The 23,264-nt window shown below is 38.4% G+C and overlaps 1 protein-coding gene and 1 long non-coding RNA gene across 2 annotated transcripts in view; both read left to right on the top strand.

Annotated features, from left to right (window-relative positions):
* Positions 1 to 3,434: 3,434 nt before the first annotated feature.
* NUBPL (NUBP iron-sulfur cluster assembly factor, mitochondrial) overlaps positions 3,435 to 23,264 on the top strand; it is a 94,339-nt gene continuing 74,509 nt past the window's right edge. Inside the window, exons 1-4 of the mRNA XM_069858388.1 lie at positions 3,435 to 3,517; positions 4,082 to 4,229; positions 9,845 to 9,879; positions 21,659 to 21,749. Coding sequence (XP_069714489.1) covers positions 3,437 to 3,517; positions 4,082 to 4,229; positions 9,845 to 9,879; positions 21,659 to 21,749 — 355 coding nt within the window. The 5' untranslated portion in view covers positions 3,435 to 3,436. The remainder of the gene's footprint in view (positions 3,518 to 4,081; positions 4,230 to 9,844; positions 9,880 to 21,658; positions 21,750 to 23,264) is intronic.
* LOC138720784 (uncharacterized) lies at positions 14,397 to 14,921 on the top strand. The gene is made up of 2 exons (XR_011337474.1): positions 14,397 to 14,469; positions 14,836 to 14,921. It is a non-coding gene; the product is annotated as an uncharacterized lncRNA (long non-coding RNA).

Here is a 23,264-nt window from a genome sequence, read left to right on the forward strand (position 1 = left end):
CACTATCTGCACTGTTTTATCTTTGCAAACGATCTCTCAAGATCTGAATGACTTCTGTAATAGCACTTAGCTGAATAAGGACTACTCATGGAATTGTCAAGAGCAAATCATGTCAAACCGATCTTATTTCCTTCCACAATGTGGTTAAAAGCCTTGTAGATGTGAGAGAAGAAGCAGATGATGTGCATCTTAATACTTCTAACAAGTCTCATACAACATTAAGAAACAGGTGTGGTTTTGATGAAACATCTACGGAGTAGGTGTTAACTGGTTGGGAAACTAAAACTATAACCAGAACAATGATCAGTGCTCCAGCATTATTTTAAAAAAAAAAATTAATTACCAAGTAGCCCCTGTACTGGCTACTGGTCTCTTTATTTTTTTAATTGATAACCCAAACCATGAATTGGAACGTGTTTGCTGTATTTGCCAAGGACACTGATGGTGTGAAAAGCTACACTCAATAATTACTGCCAATTTGATTATTAAGTAAGTTATTCTTTAATCTGACATCGTGCATGCAAGGGATAGCTCCACCTAATGTGAGTGCAATGTCCACTACAATTCACAAAGGCTGTATACAGTCAAATCATACCTATTTATTGCTTTTCCTGAAACAGGTGTGTCTATTATAATCAGTTCCCATAATTTATTTACATAAGTTTCCTCCCCTTGATGCATGCACTCTGCCCCCTGGGGTTTTTTTTTCACGGGTCTCGTGATGAAGGCCACAGATCTTCCTCATGGCTGAACTTTTCAACTCTCCTTGCACATGCTCGTAGACTTCTTGGGCACCTCTTCAAGGCTGCATCTGGTTCTAGCTGATTCTTCTTTCTCTTATCATTGTGCTAGTCCTTATTACCTGGCTTAATTAGATACAATCACATTCTTTGCCATTCTTTCTAACTGCAGCCTTGTTAAAATTCCTTATTTAAAAATAAGTATCCAGGCATAGGCTGGCTAAAAGTTATTCCTACATTTTAATACTAAAATCACAACATTTATACATAATATTCAAATATATAATGGGTTAGCAACTTGTAAAAAATAATTTCTTCCTTCAATCACAAACCAAGGAAGGACCAAGCTCTTGGCCACCCATTTTGTGGGCTCGGGTGGGAATGCAAAAGGCAGTGAGAAACCACAGGCGCAACAGAGAAAACCAGAACAAGATGCAGCGGGACAAGCACAACACTGTGAGAAACGCTTATTCACTGGTAAAATATTGAAAAGGACCAAGTCTTCGAAGCAAAGACAGTAATATTTTTATTTTACAATTCAGCGCAGTATCAGATGCCTTTCTAAATAAGGCATCCCATCATACAAAAACAGTGGGTATATATACTAATTTTAGACAAAAAACTGTGTAAGCCCTCAAAGAATGTTTATTTTTTTAGGTTATCCAACCATGTCTGGAGACTCTTTTCAGGTTATCTCTTGACCTAAGACAACTACATCCTAAAGACAATTAAGCATATCAATAAGTTCTTGCATCTCTAAGAGAGTGTTTATTCTTTCAGGTTATTTATCCATGTCTGGAGATTGCCTGTGTATTATCTCTTGATACAAGACAGATTTACATTACAAGATAATTAAACATACAAACCACCTGCAGTAAAACTTATCAATTAATTCTCACATATTCAAATACATAAGAGGTTAGCAACTTATAATTTCTTCCCTCAGTCACAAACCAAGGAAGGATCTGATGTGTGTGAAGGACTCTATAACTTGGGAAGAGTTATAAAGCAGTTTTGATGTGCCAGGTGCAAGGGGAATAGCTCCACCTAGCTTGCACACCGAGAAACAAAATGGTCATATATTTATTCACACTAATGCATACATATTCATTAAAGTTCCTGGACAAGGTGTGTCTGTTATAATAATTTCCTGAAATTCATTTATATAAGTTCCCTCCCTTTGGCCCATGGGCTCTGCCCTCTGCAGGTCTTGGGCTCGGGACTTCTGGAGGAAGGCTTGCAGTAGTCTTCATGGAGAACTTCTCAACTCTATCTCTTAGCTTCAACACCTCTTCAAGGTTGCATCTGGTCCTTCTTCCTCTTATCCTGGTCCTAATGAATTCTTCTTTCTCTTATCATTGCACTAGTCCTTATTATCTGGCTTAATTAACCAGGCACAGGCCACAGATGTTCATTATCAAGAACAAAATGTGCTCCTGTAAGCAAAATAGCTACCTTAAAACTTATCGTCAAAGCAGTGCTATAATGCAAGCAAAATAGCTACTTTAAAACTTAAACTACCAAAGCACAGCTAAACATGTTATAAGCAAAATAGTTACTTTAAACTTAAAGAAACAAAGCATAGCTAAACATGAGTGACAAAGCTGGTGAGGGGCTTGGAGAACAGGCCTTATGAGGAACAGCTGAGAGAGCTGGGGTTGTTTAACCTGGAGGAGGCTGAGAGCAGACCTCATTGCTCTCTACAACTACCTAAAAGGAGGTTGTGGAGAGGAGGGTGCTGGCCTCTTCTCCCAAGTGACAGGGGACAGGACAAGAGGGAATGGCCTCAAGCTCTGCCAGGGGAGGTTTAGGCTGAACATTAGGAAAAAATTTTTCACAGAAAGGGTCATTGGGCACTGGAACAGGCTGCCCAGGGAGGTGGTTGATTCACCTTTCCTGGAGGTGTTTAAGGGATGGGTGGACGAGGTGCTAAGGGGCATGGTTTAGTGTTTGATAGGAATGGTTGGACTTGATGATCCAGTGGGTCTCTTCCAACCTGGTGATTCTATGTTATAATGCCCCTCTTCAGTTGGAATGGTTGGACTCGATGATCTAAGAAGTCTTTTCCAACCTTGTGATTCTATGATTCTACAATCAATAAATTCTTGCATCTCTAATAGCATTGTTTATTCTTTCAGGTTACTTATCTATGCCTGGCGATTGCCTGCATATTGCCTTGATACAAGACAGATTCACATTACAAGATAATTAAACACACAAATTAGCTGCAGCAAAACTTATCAATTAATTCTCACATATTCAAATAGATAAGAGGTTAGCAACTTATAATCATTTCCTTCAGCCACACACTAGGGAAGGACCGAGTTCTTGGCCACCCGTTCTGCGAGACAGGGTGGGAACACGAAAGGCAAAAAGAACCAGAACGAGATGCACAACCCCGTGAGGAACAACGCCAACCCCGGCCCCTCCCGCAGGCGGCACCGAGGACCCGCTTTTCCGCGCCCCGATGGTTCCTTCAGTTGGCCACGCCCCCATTGGCCACGCCCGCACCGAAGCGCGCCCCCATTGGTCACGCCCCGTTAGCCCCGCCCCACTGGCCACCGCCCCATTGATCCCGCCCTCCTATTGGCTCTCCCTTTGCCCCCGCCCCGTTAGCCACGCCCCCTCAGGCCGGCGCGGGGGCGGTGCTGAGGGCGGTGCCGTGGGCGGCGCCATCTCGGCGCGGGCCGGCGGGCATGGCGGGTTCCGCCTGGCGCTGGGCGCTGCGGGCCGCCCGCGTCCCCGCGGCCAGGGCCGCTCCCGGGGCCGCTGCGGCGGTGAGTGCGGCAGGAGGGAGGCGGGGCAAGACCCCGCTGGGTGCGGGGAGGGGATATCGCTGGGTGCGGATGACATCGCGAGGCCCCGCTCCTGAACGGCCCCGCGGCTCCTCCCGTGCGGTCCTGGAGGCCACCGCTCTGACACGTTTAGTTTCAAAGCTGCCAACTTTCCTTAGCGGCGTTTTCGGTTTATTTTAACGCGAGCCCCTTGTTCTTTTCTAAGCGTTCAGGTCGATCCCGTTGAACTGTTCGTCTGAAGGAAATACCCGTGGAATCGAATAGAATCGTAGAATGGTTTGGCTTGGAAGGATCCAGCTCCAGCCTCCCTGCGATGGGCAGGGGCACCTCCCGTTCCATCCCGTTATGTTTCAGATGTTTAAGCGAGACCCGCTCGGTCCCGTTATGTTTATGACTAAGTAGGCCCCGCTCCTCCCTGCCCACGGCCCGGGCTCCCTCTGGGCGCGCTGGCCTCCCACCCGGGCTTCTGGACGAGCAGCGAGGCCGTCCCAGCCTGCAGGTGGGCCCAGCCCCGTCACGCATTCCCTTCCTTTCTGTTTCTCCTAGTCCTCAGGCTCCAGGGATGAGATTCTAAGGGACAAGCGCGCCCGGATCGTGTCACGCGGGCTCCCGAAACAGAAGCCCATCGAAGGAGTTAAGCAGGTGGTGGTCTTGGCTTCTGGGAAAGGAGGAGTTGGAAAATCAACAACAGCAGGTAAGATTTTTTTTTCTTTTAAATTTTTACTTTGCACTTCTTTTAATTCTTTGGGAGAATTTTAATTCTTTGGGTGCTTGTTGCATCATCGCTGTGTACTTGAGTCCCACTGTGAGAATTAATTGGTATGTTTTGCTGCAGCTGGTTTGTATGTTTAATTATCTTGTAATGTGAATCTGTCTTGTATGGTGAGATAATATGTAAACAATCGCCAGGCAAGCATAAATAACCTGAGAGAAAAACACCGTCTTAGAGATGCAAGAATTTATTGATATGCTTAATTGTCTCGTTGGATGCAGTTGTCTTAGGTCAAGAGATAACCTGCAGTTAGTCTCCAGATATGGTTGGATAACCTAAAAAGATAAACATTCTTTGAGGGCATACACAGTTGTTTGTTATTTAGAAAGGCATCCGATTCAGCACTGAATTGTAAAATAAAAATTTTACTGTCTTTGCTTCAGAGACTTGGTCCTTTTCAATATTTTACCAGTGAATAAGTATTTCTCACATCACTAACACAGCCCTTCACCTCTGTCAAGTCCCATTCCAGCCACTAAGAGTCTGCGCAAGTACAGAAGTCTCAGCTTTAAATGAGGTGCAAATCAAGCAGACAGCTTTGACATCGTGTCTTTGTAATAGTGCAGTGTCATCCTGAGACAGTCTGCTTTTGTAAGAGATAGTTTAAGCCGAGTTGCTTACATCCCATGCTGGTACAGTGATACTGTTTCTCCGTCTCTGGCAGCAGTAGGTATGCCTGTTCTCCTCTGTGTTGTTGGCATAGTTATGTGCTCTGCAGAGAATACTAAGATTTAGGAGGCTTTGAAATGCGGTCTCTGTCCAATTTTCTCAACTACTTGTATAGGCATTTCATAAAAGCAATAAACCATAGAAATTAATCAGAGCCTTGTGAAACACCTTGAACTCTCTTCTCATCCTCACCATTAGATTTGGAAATATTTTTCTTTAACCGTGCAGTTCCCAGGTTCTATATAGGTTACCAGTACTGCAAAAATTTGTTTGAGCTTAAACAAAGGTAATATTGAAGGTAAACCTCTTTGCAAAGGTCTCTGTAATATGTTAGAACTTTGTTTTAAAATCTCTTCCTTAGCATCTAGATTAGGAAAAGAGTCATCCTTTAGTTGAATGCTGCTTGTTGTTCAACTCCATTTGCCATGAATAACACAGTGATTTAGTTCTTAATTTTTCATTTCGTGGCTTGTGTTTTAGCCATGCTAGAGAAGGACTGAGTGTCTAATAAATAACATTCCTGTACAAAGATGTGCAAAGCAATCACTGCTTGCATTTCTTAACCATTAGCCAAAAGGTACATCATTATCATTCATAGGCTGGTTGTTTCAGCTTACTAAAACTACTAAGTATCTCTTGGTAAATCAACATATTTACAAACTGAAAATAATTTGAACAGTAAATCCAGATTATTCTCCTCATGTCTACAAACAAATGTGCTAATTTAAGTTCTGCTAACTAGTGTCTGTAATTTGTACATGAAGTATGCCACATATAGAAATAACACAGAGCTGGGAGTGTGTACCAATGCATTTAGAAATAAAAAAATAGGGTTCAGCAAGCATTAAGTGAGAGAATTGAAATGTAAATGAACCATTCATATGTTGCTGTATTGTACAGCCTTGGACTCAATGATCTTGTGGGTCTTTTCCAACCTGATAATTCTATGATTCTATTAATTTATAATATTGAGAAGAAAAAGGAACTTACATTCTTATTTATTAAAATGAGAATAAATTTCATGGATCAAGTGAACAGTTTAAGATCAAGATAATTTTATTGCATGGCATCCTTGCTGAATTATGTATCTAAAACTATGTTCTTTGTAGTGGAGGTTTTTGGGGAACATGTTCATTGACAGCTCTGCTAACTCATTTTGAGAGCACTAGTTGTAAGGGAAGGAGGGTGGTATGCACCTCTCATTCCTAAAGCACCACCGAAAATATCATCAGTTTTATTGTCTGCATTTCTCTGGAGGACTGTCAGGGCTCTCTTCATGTTCTTTCCGCTGGTGTGTTTGTTTCAATTGCTCTGAATCTCTGTTTCAGGACAAGTGGATAAACTTGACCAGAATGTCTATCAGGGCCATTCCTTAACCCGTCTTTGTATTTCTGTTGATTAACTCTTTCATATTGTATTCTCTGTTGCTTCTAGCCTTTTTGATGTTCAGAAATCAGTGTAGTCCATGATTAAAAGAAGAAATTGTGTTATAGAAAAAATATTTTTACAATACATGTGTAAATACTTTGGTTGTTTTTTGTTATTGTTGTTTATATTTGTGTAGTGTAAGTGTTGGATAGCTTGGTTCCTATGTTTCATTTCTCTTTCCTGTCAAGTTTCTGTCTTTTACCAGCACTCTTCTATGTTTACTCTATCTAGACAAAGGTGTGGAGTGTGTTTGTTTGTTTTGGTGTCTTCTCTCCCCTCTTTTGCATTATCTCCATATGAAAGGACAGTAGAAAATTGATCCTGGTGTGAGAAGAGTTCTAAGCGTGGTCTTGAAGAGAATTTTATAATTTATTGAAACTTATTCTTTTCAGCTATGGAAGTGGGAAAAAATTAATGGCTGATGTTGTTGCTCACATTTTGTTAATCCTGCAGTTTGAGGAAAATAAAATCACTGATACTACCAGCTACCATAGCCTTCAGCCACTTTTAGCAAAGGCTCACAGGCTGAGATTATTCATTATTGTTCAGGAGAGCTGATACATTTGACCATATGTTGACTTTATCTCAGTCATACTATGTTGGTTTTTTTTTTTTCTCTTGCATGCTTTTATTCTGTGTATAGGAGGTACTATTATTGAAACTCACGCTTTGAAGGTAGAGACCAAAATTTATGTAATCACCTGACCAATCCAGGCACAGTCTGGGCTTTGGCAAAGGTGATAACAGTGTTTGTTGATGGTTCTTTTCCAGTACTGACTTTTTTTTTTTTGATTCTGGGCCTTCTCTATATTTTAAAATATTCTGAGTAGTAGTCATAAACCGATTATTTAATTTCTAAATGCCACTTACACTGAGATGTAGTATTGAAAGTTATTTTTCAGAGTGTTCATCTTAGTTGCTTAACCGTGTCACAGATGCAGGTACATGCAGCAGGCTCTGTATGTGTCTCATTTTGGGCCAAGAAGTTTTATTTATTTGTATTGTCAGTTGAATTCTCCGAATTCAGCTGTACTATTCTTAGGGCCAGTTTAGATGTGGAAGTTATACAATTCCAGCTAATAAACTTTTCTAGACTTGTACTGATTTCAAGACTAACTTCAGTCTCCCTTCGTGTCATTCTTGTACTGGTCTACTGGTTTAGTATGGGCAGAGATACCATGGTGACTTTTCTTGGTGCCTGCAGTGAAGTTTTAAAAAATAATTTTAAACGAAAATTTTATTGAACTTATGGTGTGTATCTGCCCTGCTCTCCTACACTTCTGCCTATGGCACTTAGTATTTAAGGCCAACATGAACGTTTAGGGTCAGCTTGGGTCCAGTGCTGCGTCTCTGGGCCCTCTTGGAAGTGACAGTAATAAAAAGACAGCAGGATGCAAGGATCAGCTGGGATTCGACAGAGGACATGAGGTGTCCAACTATAGATATTCAGCCAAAAACCTTATGTTTTCCCAGTGTGTTACTCTCGCTGTTTCCCTTTTTTCCTTTCAGTAGGTGAATATCCTTTATTGAAGAATAATTGTGGATTCTATTCCAGTTTTCACACGTGATAATTGTAGAGGAAGAAGATAGGTGTATGAAGTCTTTTTGAGACATTGTGTAAAGTAACTTGGTGCTTGCTTTGTGTTGTTTCAGACATGAGCTGCAGGTTTGGGTTTTTTTAAACTTTTTTTATATGTCATTGGTTTGCTTGTTTTTTCTCCTGAAAAGTAGAACTTGAAAAGATAAAATCTATATGCTTTATCTGCTTAGGAGTAAACAGAGACTGTGTGCTTCTTAGGGAGAGCTGTATAATTTCCCTTGTTAAAGGAATTTATCTTTCTCAATACTGAATTCTTTAAGCTGGGAAACTGGCTTCTGGGCTTGTTCTTAGTACTTTTATACTCTTCCAGCAGAACAAGGCCTACTGTAAGCTTGTCTTTCTTAAGAGGCTCTATGGACTGACATACAACAATGCATAAAGAAAGCAAAAAATCTTACCCAAGAAAGAATTGTGTGAGTTGTGTGTGTGTTGGGGTTTTTATTGTGGTGTTTTTTGGGTTTTTTTTTTCTCCCCTCTTTTAAAACATGTTACTTGTTGGATTATAACAATTACTATTTGGTTATGCTGAAGCTTCTTGGAGGTTTTCCAACATAATTGAAGCTGCTGAGCCATTAAAAGATACCATTTCTTGCATGTGCTTTTTTGTTACAGGAGTTGAACATTGATGGAAATGTAAAAGCTGTAAACAAACTCAGTCTGTTTAGTTTCTTCATCCTGTTTTTCTGTTTCTTTAGTTGTTACAGATACTTTCAGGGTGGATGAGACTTTAACATAAAAATAAAGTGAAAAGCATGCTTTGCACCTTCTTCCAGAAAATACCCACATTTAGTATAGCACAAGTAATAAAAAAATGGGTATGATCTTCTTTCTTATCCTCGTACTTTAATAGTTTTGGTCAATACTTTTTAATAGTTTTGGTCAATACTTAACGTAGCCTCTAGTTTTCAGAAAGTTAACTAGAGACTGTGCTGAAGGTTACCTATGGTGAGGTGTCATAGTTTAGCCCTTAGTTGGCAGCTAACAGTATGCAGCTGCTCTCTCACCCCTCTGCCCCTGCCCTGGAGGCTTGGGAGGGGAATTGGAAAAGAAAATGAAAACACATGGATTGAGATAAAGACAGTTTTAATAGAAAAATAAGATATAATAATAACATACATGAAAGATCATAAATCTTAAAATACAGCCACTCACCATGTGATAACCCATCCTGAGCAGCAGTTTCACTGAGTGTAACAACAGCAATGTGTGTGGAACAGCGAACACAAAATCTGGATCACCTGCCTGCTCCTCGGCCAAATCCCCATTTATATCCTGAGCATGATGTTATGGTATGGAGTATTCAGTCGGCCAGTTTGGGTTAGCTGTCCTGATTCTGCATCTGTGCCCTAGCAAAAAAAAGTAAAGCATCAGTGTATCATCCACACTTCTCTTATACATAATCTGAAACCAACAGCTACCAAGAAGAAAGCTTATTCTATCCCAGCCAAACCCAGGACATAGGATTACTTTAGTTTCATAGTATTTTTTTTAAGTTTAGTTGGTACCTCACATTTTTTTTTCTTAATGTTATTCTTTGGCAAAATACTTAGATTATATTTTTATTTTCCATTGTCATTTGGAAACTTGTTTGCAATTTTTTATGGGTTAGCTTGACTTCGTTAGCCTGTTATCAGACATGGTCTGAAATGTGGGTGCTGCTGCCACTTTAATTAGTAATATTGAAGAGGTGCACGAATCTTAAGGACCAGGATGATGAATGCAATTATTAATTGTGATTTTTTTATTTTCACTTATTAGAAATCAGAACATTCTCAATATTTAGGAATTAAGTTTTCCTACACTTAATTTTTCTGTTTTTTCTTCTTCCTCTTTCTTGCAGTGAACATAGCCCTCGCCTTAGCAGCAAATGATTCGGTAGGTGAACATTTAATTATCAGCCTTAATGGGAAACAAGTGTGTGAGTCTTAAATAAAATGATTACTGCTGGGGTCAGTCAAATACATTAAATCTAAGTATTTACTCTTATGGTTAATTTCTTTATTTGTGTTTTATGGACTTCTGAGTTTCTATTTGATTGTATTTTATCAGTACAATTAATGTCTTAGTAGCTGTCATCCTTCATCTGGGTTTGGCTGTGTCCTTTCTGCAAGGATGTGTAGACACTGTAGAGGATGTTTGTACAGGTTGGAGATATGTAATAAATAATTTCAATCACTTCAGAGCACTGACTTGGAAAAAATATGAGTAAGTGCTGGATGGTGTCCAAAACATTTTTTATAGCTCTAAAGATCTACTTTTTTTCCTGAGAAATTAATGTGTAAATATATATATAAGCAGCTGAGGGGGGGAAAGAATAAAAAGGGAGCTAAGTATCTTCTCCAGAGCTTGGAAATATATTTTTTTGAGTGACAAAATGTCACTGCCCAGTTTGGTATTGCCCATACTAATACTTGGACTATAAATAGACAGAGGGAAGCATTCAAGTGTAAAAACAACAGGTCTTCCTTATGTCCACCTGCTGCATATAACTGGGAGCAGTTCCATTGTGTACATTTATTGCTACAGAGATAAACTCACAAGCAAGCTTCATTTCTTATCTAAGTTTGTATAAATGCAGGTTTTGTACTCATAAGGCATTAATTAAAAACAAAGTGTTTTCAAGTACTTTAGTAAATGTAGCATCTTCTTTTTTGTTTAAAAAATGAATAGAAGGAAACAACAAGTAGGAGTGAGTTTTACACGCAGTCTGCTCAGTTCATGTAGAAATTGTGTAGAAGTAAAACATTTCTATAAACTCAGTCATAATTGATAAGAAGAGACTGTTTAAATCTGATATATGAAATTGGGACTGTTTGCAGTAGCATCTGATCATGATATTTAACAGTTTTTATTTCTGTGTTTTAAACAGGCTCCTGGAGTAATTTGATTTTGGAGAAAAATTTGTAATCTTGAAAAGCAGAACTGCTTGAATGGTTTCTTCTAATTAACTTTAAAATGTGGCATTTGCTGTAATACTTATTTTTTAAAAAATACTTTTTTTTAAAAAGAACAGTGAACCTGCAATGGGATCTGCGTTGTGACATGGTCATTGAGTAGCTCCATGGAAACCATGTCAACTGACTGCACATAACTATTGGTTTAACTGTTTATAGGATTGTGCCTGATACTTTTCACATGTACAGTTTTGTGCATTCCTTAAATTTATATTTAGATATTTCTTAGTAATTCTGATACACACAAGTTGTGGGATTATACCCTTTTGTTGGGACTTAAACATCTGGTTTTAAACATGATGATGTGATACCACCTCAGTAGCCCATTAAAACGCTTGTAAAGCACACAGTTAAGAGAGACCATAGTCTAGAGTGATTGAAGAGGTTGTTGCAGAAGCTATTTGGACAGTCAGCGACTGCGAAGTAATTTTAAATGAAGTTGAGCCAAGGAAGTTGAGTAAACATAGAATGCACCACTCATTTTTGGTGTTATGATTATGGGATGGTGTAGAATTGGAGCCCAATGCCTGGTGGATGTTACTGAAAAGCGGCTGTGACTTGTGTGGACTTGCTGCTGCTGTGGTGAAGTTGTGCTTTGACGTAGTTACAGGTTAGAAAATATGAAATTAAGGTGGATTGAATAAACTCAGCTCTCTCTTATTTGTTCATGCATTAGTCTTTATATATTTTAAGATAATGGTGACATGCATCATGTTTATGTTTAACCTTTGGGCTTGAATTTGCTGGTGTCCATTTGTATTTTCCCACTGATTTCAATTTACTAGTTTTGCGAGTCAGGGTTATGAAATTAATATCTCTGGGACCTTAATCCATGCTGGCATTGTCCATTGCTTTGAACTGCAAGGATCATTGCTGTGTTCAGTTTTGTTATGTTGAAATAAATAAGGAGTTTGTTTCTAGAGTGCATTGGTGCCTCCTGCTGAAGTTTATAGTGAATTTCTTTGAACTCAAATATGCAGCAATGGGCCTCTTCATATTTTTTTTTTTAACTGCTGATGGTGTACCCCCTCTTCCCATGGTTTCCCTTCCTTTCATTCTGTTAGTAGATCAGAGCTTCGGCAGCCTCCTGCGACTTCATTGCAGTTCTTATGTCTCTTATAAGCAACATAAAAATTTATAGAAACTGATGCACGAATTTGATGTACTGCTTAAAGGAGGAAAGAAAGGACTTGGGAAGAAAAAGAGGTCGAAAAAGAGGTCACCATGACAGTAAAGGTCTGTGCTTCCTTCATTAGATGCAATCTGTTTCTGTTACAAGCTCAATATTTACAACCAACTGCACTTTAAAAGCAAGTGGAGCTAAATGACTTTTTAAAAAATGTTTTCTTCTGATCTTTGATGTGTTCTTTTTCTAACATACAGGTCACAGACTATTGAGAACAACTGTTTTCTAGTGAAGGAGATCAGTGGAAGGTGCTTTCAGAGGAGGTGGGATTAGAGTAGATTGTTGCTGCTTTCAGTAACAGCTGTGACATCTTATTGTTGTTTGATGATGTTATAAGATGGAAGAAGATTAACGGTTAAAGCACAAAAGGACTTACTGTCCTGTTGATTTAAAAAAAAAAAAAGCTTCCTTCCATCCTCTCTTAAGAGTTAACTTTTTATAGTTGGAAAATAAGACCAAAACCCCAGGTTTTCTATAGATAGATAATTTTTTTAATGGAAGCTTTTTCAGTTATTATAGTGATGCTCTGTTATATTAAGGCATTGACAGTGCCTTGGACATCATCATAGGCACACACAGTGTTGTCGGCAGAGCTGGGCTAAGAATTTGGGAATTCAAGTCTTGCATGCTGGTGCTCAGTCTGTTTGGCATATTTTTACCTCATGGTTACAGAGTAAATAATTCAAGAGAGGTTTTCATTTAGATGCCTAGATACCACATCCAAGACTAAGTAGTTTTTTTGAATTTTGTTTGGTGGGTTTTTTTTATGTGCAGCCGGCAAAACAATCAAGGCAGCCTTTTATCCCTTTCTGGAATATGAGGCTTTTGGTACCCTGTGTTACCTGTTATAGATGGATTAGTTAAGGATTGTATACGCTCTTGTGTCTGTACCAGGACCTATAAAACTATACAGTTTTCTTTTTGCCTTTAAATTATTTGAAGTTTTATCCTTGGGTCCTATTTTTAATTGCTTGCCTAGTTGGACAGCTGATTCTTCTAGTTCTTTTGATGTACCAGCAGTTACTTGTGCTCCCCTAGGAGGAATTGGGAAGAATTTTTGGGTTTCATGCCAGGACAATTCATATTCAGGCTAGAATGACTACTTATGAAAGCTGCTTGGCCAGAGACTATTTATTATAGTAGAAACAAGTTGAATTAATAGATGGCAGCAATAATAGGATAGAGATTGCTTGTTTATGAACAGAGTATTTTAGTGAGCAAACACCAGCTGTGCATGACTAAGAATGGCACCAGTCCAGTTGGGAGGCTGCATGCTTGTGCTGTCACTGTGAGGCAAGCTTTCCAGTCAGATTTCCTTTGACTCCTTTTCTTTCCAGGAAAACTTACATTTTTCACTATAGGATAAAATGTTTTTGGTGTTGTGCAGGACGGAGGAGCAAGAAGTAAAACAATTTGGAAGAAATGAGTATGTTAGCATAAGTAAGTGGCTTCTGCCTGTCGTACTGGGGACATGTGATTAAAGGCATCAGTTTTAGCTATTCTAGCTGAACTCTGTGTTGGGGGATTATTGGGTCAAGCAGGACCAAAATCAGAAATATATCAAGGGTGGTTTTGTCTTCGGGAATGGTCTTTGTTTTCCCAAGCAAAGCCACTGGTTGCTGAGCAACATGTTATTTTAAACTTAAGTCCATCAATGTTTCTGCACTGAGGGAGGCAGGCAGCACATGGAGAGGGTGGTGATGGGGGTGTGTGTGGAGGTGAGCAGAGTGTTTTTCCCCTCGTGAATGCGTTTAACCCGCATAGTGAAAGGCCAAACACATTGGCTTGTAAATACAGCTGGGGAAAGCTGATGACTAGCTAAATGAAAAACACTTACTCAGTATTGCAGTCAAAATGTCACAATGCTTTTTTTTTTTTTTTTTTGTTACAAAAGCAGAAAACCTGTGTGGATATCTGCCCATTATATGCAGATGCAAGTAGGAGTTTTCTCAGAAATATAGAGCAAATTACAGCATAGAAATTATGTAGTTGTGAGTAGTGACTTCATGTGAATTCACTATCGTGATAATAAAATTACTTAAAATTGTTTCAGAATGTGTATTTAATCAAACAACACACATTACATTTAAAACTACTCCAAATCCCCTCTTCTTTACATTCCATCTTTTTTCAAATATTTGGCTCCTGTAATTAAACTATTTGTCTGCAGATTAATATTTCACTGCTGCATTAGTAGTTGACTTCACAATGTATATACATTTCTTTCTGGTAAGGAAAAAAATTCCCTGTGGGGGGAACAAACAAGTGTAGAAGAGTTTAGACAATAATGGGCTCCTTAACTGAATAATTAAAGCATGAAGGCAAGTACCTGTTTTGTCCTCTCCCTGTGCAGCTTTCCTACTTATTAGGGTTTGATTTGTAGGCATCTTTACTTTGGTTGCTCAGTGAATTTGGAGACTTTAAATGTCTTCGTGCTTGTTTCTTAATGCTAAAAGTGCCGGTAAAGCTGGAGATGCCAGTTAGAATTGATTTGATTTGTCTCGCAATGACAGCTCAGCTTCTAGATCAGCTGAGAAAGTAAAGCTTCAAAAACCTCTGTTTTTCAAGTAAAAGCCAACTGAAATTAAAGATACTTTTAATGCAGGTCATTTAAAGTGTGTTATTTTAATCAAATGACTATATGTTAAATGTGAGGAAAAGAAATATTTTTACTTTTGTTTTTAAAAGAAGTATTCCATGTAGAGTTAATGGCCTGCATCCTGAATCTTCAAGTCATTGAAGGCCTATTGCAGATGTCAGAGAGACTGATGTGAAAGGTGGAGTGTATTTATGATAACTTGGTGTGCTTTGAAAGTGGTGAGGCATCTTATGGAGGTGTGGTAAGGTCTGGGATTCTGTTTTGGATTGTGGTAATTCTTTTAAAATGGTGCTATGTTGAATTTTTCTTTTCCAAAGGGTACATAATATGCAAGAAGGCCGAACAATTCAATTCCTGGTGTCTGATTATTTGAAAATCTGACTAGGAGCTGCTGCAGACTGTGGGAAAAAAGTGTCAGAGAAGTTCTGTAGCTGACAGAAAATTAGATCTTCATATGAAGGAGGAGGGCTTTAAACCAGTAGAAGAGTGAGCTTTTAAAACCGGACTGCATTTTTGGGTTAGACAGTTAGAAAGCTGCAGTGGTACTTTTGGGGGCTTTAATCCAATTTACAGCTAGAGATTTAAATATTTTGCAGCTGAAAGAGTTAGAGAATTAGGGATTAAAAAATGGCTATTCAATGTGTCAGTATGTCGAATGAAGAATCCAGAGCCTATCCTAAGTTTCCTTTTGTCCTGTGTATTCCTGCTTGCAGTTTGGGATTAACTCTAAATCTGTAATGACATTGAAAGGGTAAATTGAGAGTCCTGGTGGTGGATTAAGGGCACCAGCTTTAGAAATTACTGGTACCTTCACTTAGCAAAGCTGGAATGTCTGTTTTTTGAATGGGCTGCAGCTGCTGAATATTGGGAGTGCTTCTAATGTAGGCAATCCTTCACCATATAGAACAAAAGCTCATTAACCTGTGCCTCTACCCATTCCAGGCTAAACACCAGGGAATTCTGTTGGTGTGCAGAGTTTACTTCAAAGTAAAATGTCATCTGCTAACATCCAGTGGGGATATATATGCCCTACCAAGTAGGGAGAAAAATCTTGGAAAAGATGAGGGAAATTGAAATTAATGTTATCAAAGAGTCTCTGGATGTTTAGCAGTAATATAGGATGTGTTGATTAACAGCTATTTATAGCAGCTTTTTGTAAGCTGTTTTCTTTTTTTCCTTTCTCTCTGTTGGCATGAAGTCTTTAGTCAGACTTGTTCATCTATAAAGCATTTGGTGACATGGAAAAATAAGTGACTATCACCAGAGTCTCTACTGAACAAAGAAGTATGTTTGGAGGGGTCCTCTGTGACATATGAATGGAACTGGTTGCATTTTGTTGAAACATCTGTTACTGGAAAATTTAATTGATTTCATAGTAAATATTACCCGGAAGACGAAAAAAGGGAACCTACATAAAGAAAGTGTATCAGACAGAATAAACTCTTTAAGTGCCTGCTAAAATATGTAATGTGAGAAAAGATATGGATTATTTTGTCATTACCATGGACCTGTGTCATCTGTATGAGGACCTTTTATAGTAAAACGCGCCTGCCTAGGTGAACAAACATAATAGCAGTCGATTAATTTTGAAGAAGCATAAGGAATAGCAAAGGAGGCAAAATTTACTGAATTTTTACCAATGCTTTCTTTGCTGGTATAGGGAGAGGCTGCGTCTAATACGACCGGTAACTTTCTTTTATTTTTTTTTCCCCCAAAAGGATTTATTACAAATAAGCTTGGAAATCATTAATTCAGAATACAGTTATCTTGCAAATCTCTCTTACTCACAAGGCAGCGGCCAAGTTCAAAGGCTAAACTGAACTTGAGTTATGTTGACAATCTTGCCAGAGAAGTTAAAGGAAAGGATCTTTTTAGTGAGGTTATACATGCCTGTGATTTGTACACTGCACAAAATGAAGCTGAAAGATTTTTGTCTTTCAGGCATGTATGCAAGAATATCTTTATCTATTGATGTAGCATTTGGTTTTCTTGTAAATATAGAATCTATACCTGGTGACTGAAAACTGGTTTTCAGTTCTTAATGTAGGTATGAGAAGTTTCTAAATTTGAATTAAAACTTCACTGTATTTATAGGGAGGTAAGAGGTGAAGTCATTGTACAGATGAACCTTATGCTGAATATTTGTTAGAAATCTAAATCTAGATATGTCTATTTGGGCAAATCAGTATCTTGTTGAGGAGATTAATGGTAGTGAACTAAAAAGGATGATAGAATCAATGATGTAAATCAGAAGATGAAAAGAGTTAATTCTTTACCACAGGCCTTTATCCTGTAATTATTTTTTTTTTTTGTGGCCCTGAGCTCACCAGTGGTTGGATGGGACCATCGCAGCTGGCACCAGTATTGCAGAAAGAGCAAATCCTAGCATTAGTTAGCCTATGCTAGGGTACTTTTAGCTAGAGAGGGAACACTTTAAAAGCGTTGAGAAGAAGGTAAATATGATCATCAGTGAGTGTTTAAGTATACCTTTTGCTGAATAGACCAAAAGAGTACTTTCGTGTTTTCATGTGGCAGCAGTATATTTATTTCTGTATTCTCTCTGCCTGCTGGAATATTGTCAAGGATCTCACTGAAGAGGTTGATAATTGTGCTTGTGCTGCTTTAGTGCATTTTTTTCAAAGTAACTTGCCTGTGTCCATGGAAGTACATGATTAAATCATACGGTAATGGTCACATTGTTAGTTGTATGTTCATGGTTTCAGCTGTTCAGAACTTGCAGTTAGATAACAAAGAATTACAGGTCTCTAGAAAGTGTTTTCTGAGTGCAGTGAAACTGAAGCATTCAAACTTTATTCCACATCTGAGCAGAGGGAAGGAAAAGGACAAATGTTAGTTTGAGAACAGCTGTTCTGAACTTGGTTATTGCTGTGTCAGCTGGAGAGATGGAGTGGTGTTTGTTAATAGCACAGGATAGAAATATTGTCATAATGAAAAGCAGCCATAAGAAGATGATGGAGTTGTATTACCTGAATCCTTTTTCCTTCAGAGTACTGAGTGTGGCTGTAGCAGTGATATGTGCTGTGCTCTAAAAAACACTTAGAAACAGGGGTACTTTACATGCCTGAGTGTGCTTTGCCTGCTGTATTTCTGTTTGCATAACCCTATTAATTAAGAAAAAAATAATTTTACATTGAGTTGAAATGTATATGCATATGAAAAAAAAAGTCCGGGAACATGAGAGAGGAATGGAGGAATCCTAGAGCTTTATTTTTCTTCCTTTTTTTTTTTTTTTTTTGTTTTTGTAAGTAGTCTTCTTGGCCCCGCATGTGATCCCCTGTAATCTGTTCCTTCTGTCCAGATGTTCTTGCTTTGTCTGATCTTATGCAGGTTTTTAGGATTTGTCATAATACAGCAGTACTTTTGAAAGATGCACTGATTTGAGGTGTAAGTTGTGTGTGAAAACACCATTTATTAAAATTTAATTTAATTTTTTAAAATTACTCATGTGCCTGGATTAAATTTAACTCAGCATGAGAAGTATGTGGTGTTGGTAATTCTGGTTAACAGTTACATGTGGTATCCTCCAGGTGTATACAAATAATTTCTCTCTTGAGGATTTAAAACATTGTAAATGCTGGAAGAGGTGATCTGGACTGTGTTGTGCCTGCATTAAAAGATCCCTTGGTAGTTGCCGTAATGCTTTTCCAAGATAATTAAGCCTTGAGTAAAGGGTTATTATTAGTATTCTAGGATGCTTACATACTACAAATGCAGGGATAGTTGGGAGAAAGAAGCCTCAAAACCTTAGCTTATCAGGCCAATGTTTTCTGTACAAGCTGCTACTTCAGGCAGTGTGAACTCTTTTTACCCAATATGCTGAATTGCTTAGTGAAGAAAAACAACCCAAACATACCTTAGGCTATCTTTAGTGAGGTTCTGCCAGTGATTTAAAGATTTTCTGGAAGATGTTTATCATATAATCCTGTAGAAAGCACCATGTGTACAGTAACACTTGTGCTGTCATTAGCAGGAGTTGAATCTGTTAATTATTTTTCTGCTTGAAGACAACCATTTTATTGAACCATATCCATGAAGAGTGCATCAGAAAGAGGCCTCTTTCTTACTTTTGAGAAAGTGTGTAAATTTTTTTTGAGAAGCTGTCAGGTTTATTTTATTACCTTGAAACCAACATCAGCTTTGTAATTCAGAGTAGTGTCAGAATTTGCAAAGTACTCTGAGATAATTAAGGGATATGTTTCTCCAGTATGTATCTGTCTACTCTTCATTTCAGGAAGTTTGGTGTACACATAGATACAACCCTGCTGACTCCTAGGAGTAAGTGGCCTGTGGTGATGAAAATCTGACTGTCCCCAGGAGTTCATGAAGTCAGTCTGATTAAGTTAGATCATCCTGAATCTTCAGTCCTTTAGGCTGAAAACAAAACTGCAGTGAGTTTTAAGATCATTGTGGTTAGTCAATCAGTGGATATTCAGTGAGGGGGGAAACCCTCAAAAAGTTGAGGGATAAGATGTCAGTTAGGTTTTAAACATTATGTAGGCTTTTCTGCAAATATTTACTTTAATTTCAGAAGTAATTACGTGGCATAGCCCTCAGGTGATCATTCTATGAGCTTGATTAGCTTCTGACGCAGGGTGAAGGACTGAGTCATGAATCTTTCTAATCTGTTAAAATATGCATTTTGTAGAACAAAGAAGGTCTAGTACTGTTGTTGATATTTTTGAAATCCAACAGAAAAATGGGTCTTCTCAATCTTTTCGAGATTTGCAGCTTTCATAGAGTAAAGAATAATTTGTCTGAATAACTCCTGAACTTTTAGTAACAGCTTTCATAAGATGTTATAAAGAAAGAAGTATTAAAATAGCTAAATGAAATAATCATGGAATTACATATACTTTGCTATGTTTAATAAAAATCTATATTGAATAACTGAACCAAAGTTTGGTTGATTTTTGTAGTAAAAACATTTTTCAAAGAACATAGTAGATTGTGTACTGTAATGCATTTTGTACTTGTCAGCGGTAAAATTTAAGATGCATTTGGCTTATATTAGGTAAATGTGACGCTTATTGCTCAGCTGTTAATGGTGTCTAAAGGATTCATTATTGGCAGCTTAAAAAAGAGAAGAGGAAAAAAAGAAAGCAACCCTTCCAGAAAAACAACCTCCAAACCCAAATTATTACATATGTTGTAGTAAAAACAGTCACTCTTGCTTCTCAAGTGTCTAGGCTCCTGCAATTTAGTTTCTTTATTGTAACTGAATTTCAGGTGTAGTGGCCTGAATTAAGGATTTAATTCATGTGCATTTCAGTTTTAAAAAAAAAAGCAGGTTGTGATGCCACTGCCTATACTTTGTGTTTAGAAGGGTAGAGATGTTCAAAGGTATAGATGCTGCATACTTGCATTAAAAGTCTTATCATACTCTTCTTCTGAGCAGAAACTTGGTAGTTATCACTGGGCCTTTGTCATGGAATCGTAGAATGGTTTGAATTGGAAGGGACCTCAGATCATCTGGTTCCAACCCCCCTGTCATAGGCGGGGATGCCTTCCAGGTTGCTCAAGGCTTCATCCAATCTAGCACTGAACACTTCTAAGGATGGGGCATCCACGACTTTGCTGGGAAACTTGTTCCAGTGCCTCATCACCCTCACAGTTAAAAATTTCTTCCTAATATCCAGATCTCCCCTCTTTCAGCTTAAAACTGTTATCCCTCATCTGTCACTACATTCCTTGATGAAGACCCCTCCACAGCTTTCCTGCAAGGCCCTCTTTAAGTACTGGAAGGGCACTCGTAAGATCTCCCCAGAACCTTCTCTTCTCTAGTCTAAACAAACCCAGCTCTATCAGCCTGTCCTCTTATGGGGGTGCTCCAGCCCTCTGATTATCTTTGTGGCCCTCCTCTGTCTTTCTCTCCATCTTTCCCATCAAAACTGTAATAAGAAAATGACTTAATATATGATACCAAATCTTGAAAGCTTCATCCAAAACATGAAGCACACGTTTTGAAACACCACCAGTGAAAATCTGATTCAGCATTGTTGGAAAAGCTCCCGTTGCTGCCTTAACCTTTCAAACAAGACCTAAAACATTTGCTTGCTGTTTTGCAAAAAATTTGGTACAGTTAGCTTTTAATTTTAGATAACTCGACATATGATGCTTTAAAGGGCTCTGTTACTTAATTTGCAGACTTAATTTGCTGTCCGTAAGAAAAATAGTTTAATTTCCACAAGATATTTATATATATCTGTAAAAAACGTTTAGAAATGAATATTGTAAGTCTAGACTATGTAGTTGCAACATTTTTTTTTATTTAAAGTTTATTGCTTAATGTACCACACATACTTGAATAAACCCATTTTTAGTGTTCTTTTGTGTAAATGCATTTGATTAAGGTGTTACGCCTGCTTTGACGCAAGTCTTCAGGGACTTGCATTTCAGTATTTTCAAGATGTCTGTTTATTCTGGCTACTTAAACTGAAAATAAAAAGATGTTTTTCACTCCTTGTAGTCACTAGTATAATTCAAATTGCATTAATTTGAATATATTTACTAACACTCTTTGGCTTTTTTTACAATAAAATATGATAGCTTTTAAACAAATATATTATTTCTGTGTAAATGCACATGGATTAGAGAGAACATAGCTTATAATGTTTGTTACAGTGAAGTCTGTGGTGTACATTGTAAGTAAGAAAATGTGCATGTGAGGATTCTGTATTGAGGGTCTCGATTTTGTCAAGATGTCTGGCTCAACTTGTAGTGACATTGTTATATTTTATGCTTCAATTGCAATTTAGAGAGAAAGGAAATGGTGATAACATGTCTAAAATCAAGATCACGTTTTTATTTCTGGGTAGTTCAGAACTTTTGCTCAACTAATAACTCATAAAGGAAGACTGACATTTTGACAAATACTTTTTTGTGTTCCTTTCACAGACAAAAGAAGTTGGTTTACTTGATGCAGACATATATGGACCTTCTATTCCAAAGATGATGAACTTGAAGGGAAATCCAGAATTAACACCAAGTAAGTGGAAGTGATTTTTCTTGCAGTCTTCTCTGTTCAGGGTTGAGCATGGACCACTCATTGCTGCTTCTGTGGTGTGGCATGAAAGGAATGCAAACACAAGATGAAAATTTTAAGTGGGTTTTTTAAAATTTACTTTCAGTAATGAGGTTGCTTTCAAAGCTAGCTTGTACAACTAGGAGTATATTCAGGGTTGTCTTTTTTTTTTTTTCTTATGTTGCCCCACAGGCTTTGAGAGTTTCCTGGATTACTACCATGAATATTGGAAAGGGAGGTTGTTGTCAGTAGTTTTAAACTTCCTATACAGGATCCCACTGTAAGACCTCCAAATTAAAAAAAATCAAACCTGCTAGTCTAGGAACAAAAATTATCTAGGAAATAAAAGAAAGATCAGTACAGTAGCTTGCATGAAGTGTCATTGAAATGGTTGTGTTTGATCTCACTTTCTTCAGCCAAATGTGCCAGGCTGCTTGATTTATTATTGTTTGAAGTTGTGTGTTCAGAAATGCAGTGGGGCTGACTTTACTGTAAGACAATAAGATCAGTAGGCAAAACTGCTAATTTTCCTTCTGCTAGGTAGGGTTCTGGTCAGGGGTAAAGTAAATTCAGGTAGGAGAATCTGTAGAGAAATAAGGAAGACCTAAAGCAGGAAGGTTGCATCAAGCTTGTTTACCTTTTAGAAATTTAACTTCCACCCTGACCAACCAAGCGTGAAACTGAGGAATGGCTTTTTCCCGATACCCTGTTCATACAGTGCTTGGATGTAAGGGAGTGTGTTTTATTGGGAATATTTGTGATACAGAGATAACAGGATTTGTTTAAAGCTTTGTTTTTTCCTGTCCCATAATGAAGTGCACGTAACTATAAAAATTAAAAATGTAACCACAGACAAAAGCAGTCCCACAATATAACACCTAGTCTACACATGAAAATGTGCTAGGGTCCTGCTAAAGAAAGTACAAACTAGCAATGCTTTTTGACAGAGAGGGAACAGGTGCGTGTACCAATTCAAATAGGACATAAAAGGGCTTCAGTGAAATAATCAACTACAAGTGTCCTTCCCCAGCTTTCCTGTAGGTCCCCCTGAAGTATTGGAAGGCTGCTCTAAGATCTCCCCAGAATCTTCTTTCCTCCGGGCTAAACAACCCCAACTCTCTCTGGCTGTTCTTGCATGGGAGGTGCTCCAGCCCTGTGATAATCATCATGTCCCTCCTGTGGACTTGGTCTAACATCCATGTCCTTCCTATGATGAGGACTCTAGACCTGAATGCAGTACTCCATGTGAGGGGTCATGGAAGCAGAGTAGAGGGGGAGAATTGCCTCCTTTGACCTTCTGGTGACACTTCTTTTGATGCAGCCTAGGATATGGTTGGCTCTCTGGGCTGCAAGCACACATTGCTGGCTCATGTTGAACTTCTCATCCACCAGCACCCCCTAACTCCTTCTCTTCAGGCTACTCTCAAACCATTCTCCACCCAGCTTGTACTTGTGCTTGGGATTGCTCCAAGCCTTGTG

This window comes from Phaenicophaeus curvirostris, chromosome 5, assembly GCF_032191515.1.
Source record: "Phaenicophaeus curvirostris isolate KB17595 chromosome 5, BPBGC_Pcur_1.0, whole genome shotgun sequence".
NCBI lineage: Eukaryota > Metazoa > Chordata > Aves > Cuculiformes > Cuculidae > Phaenicophaeus > Phaenicophaeus curvirostris.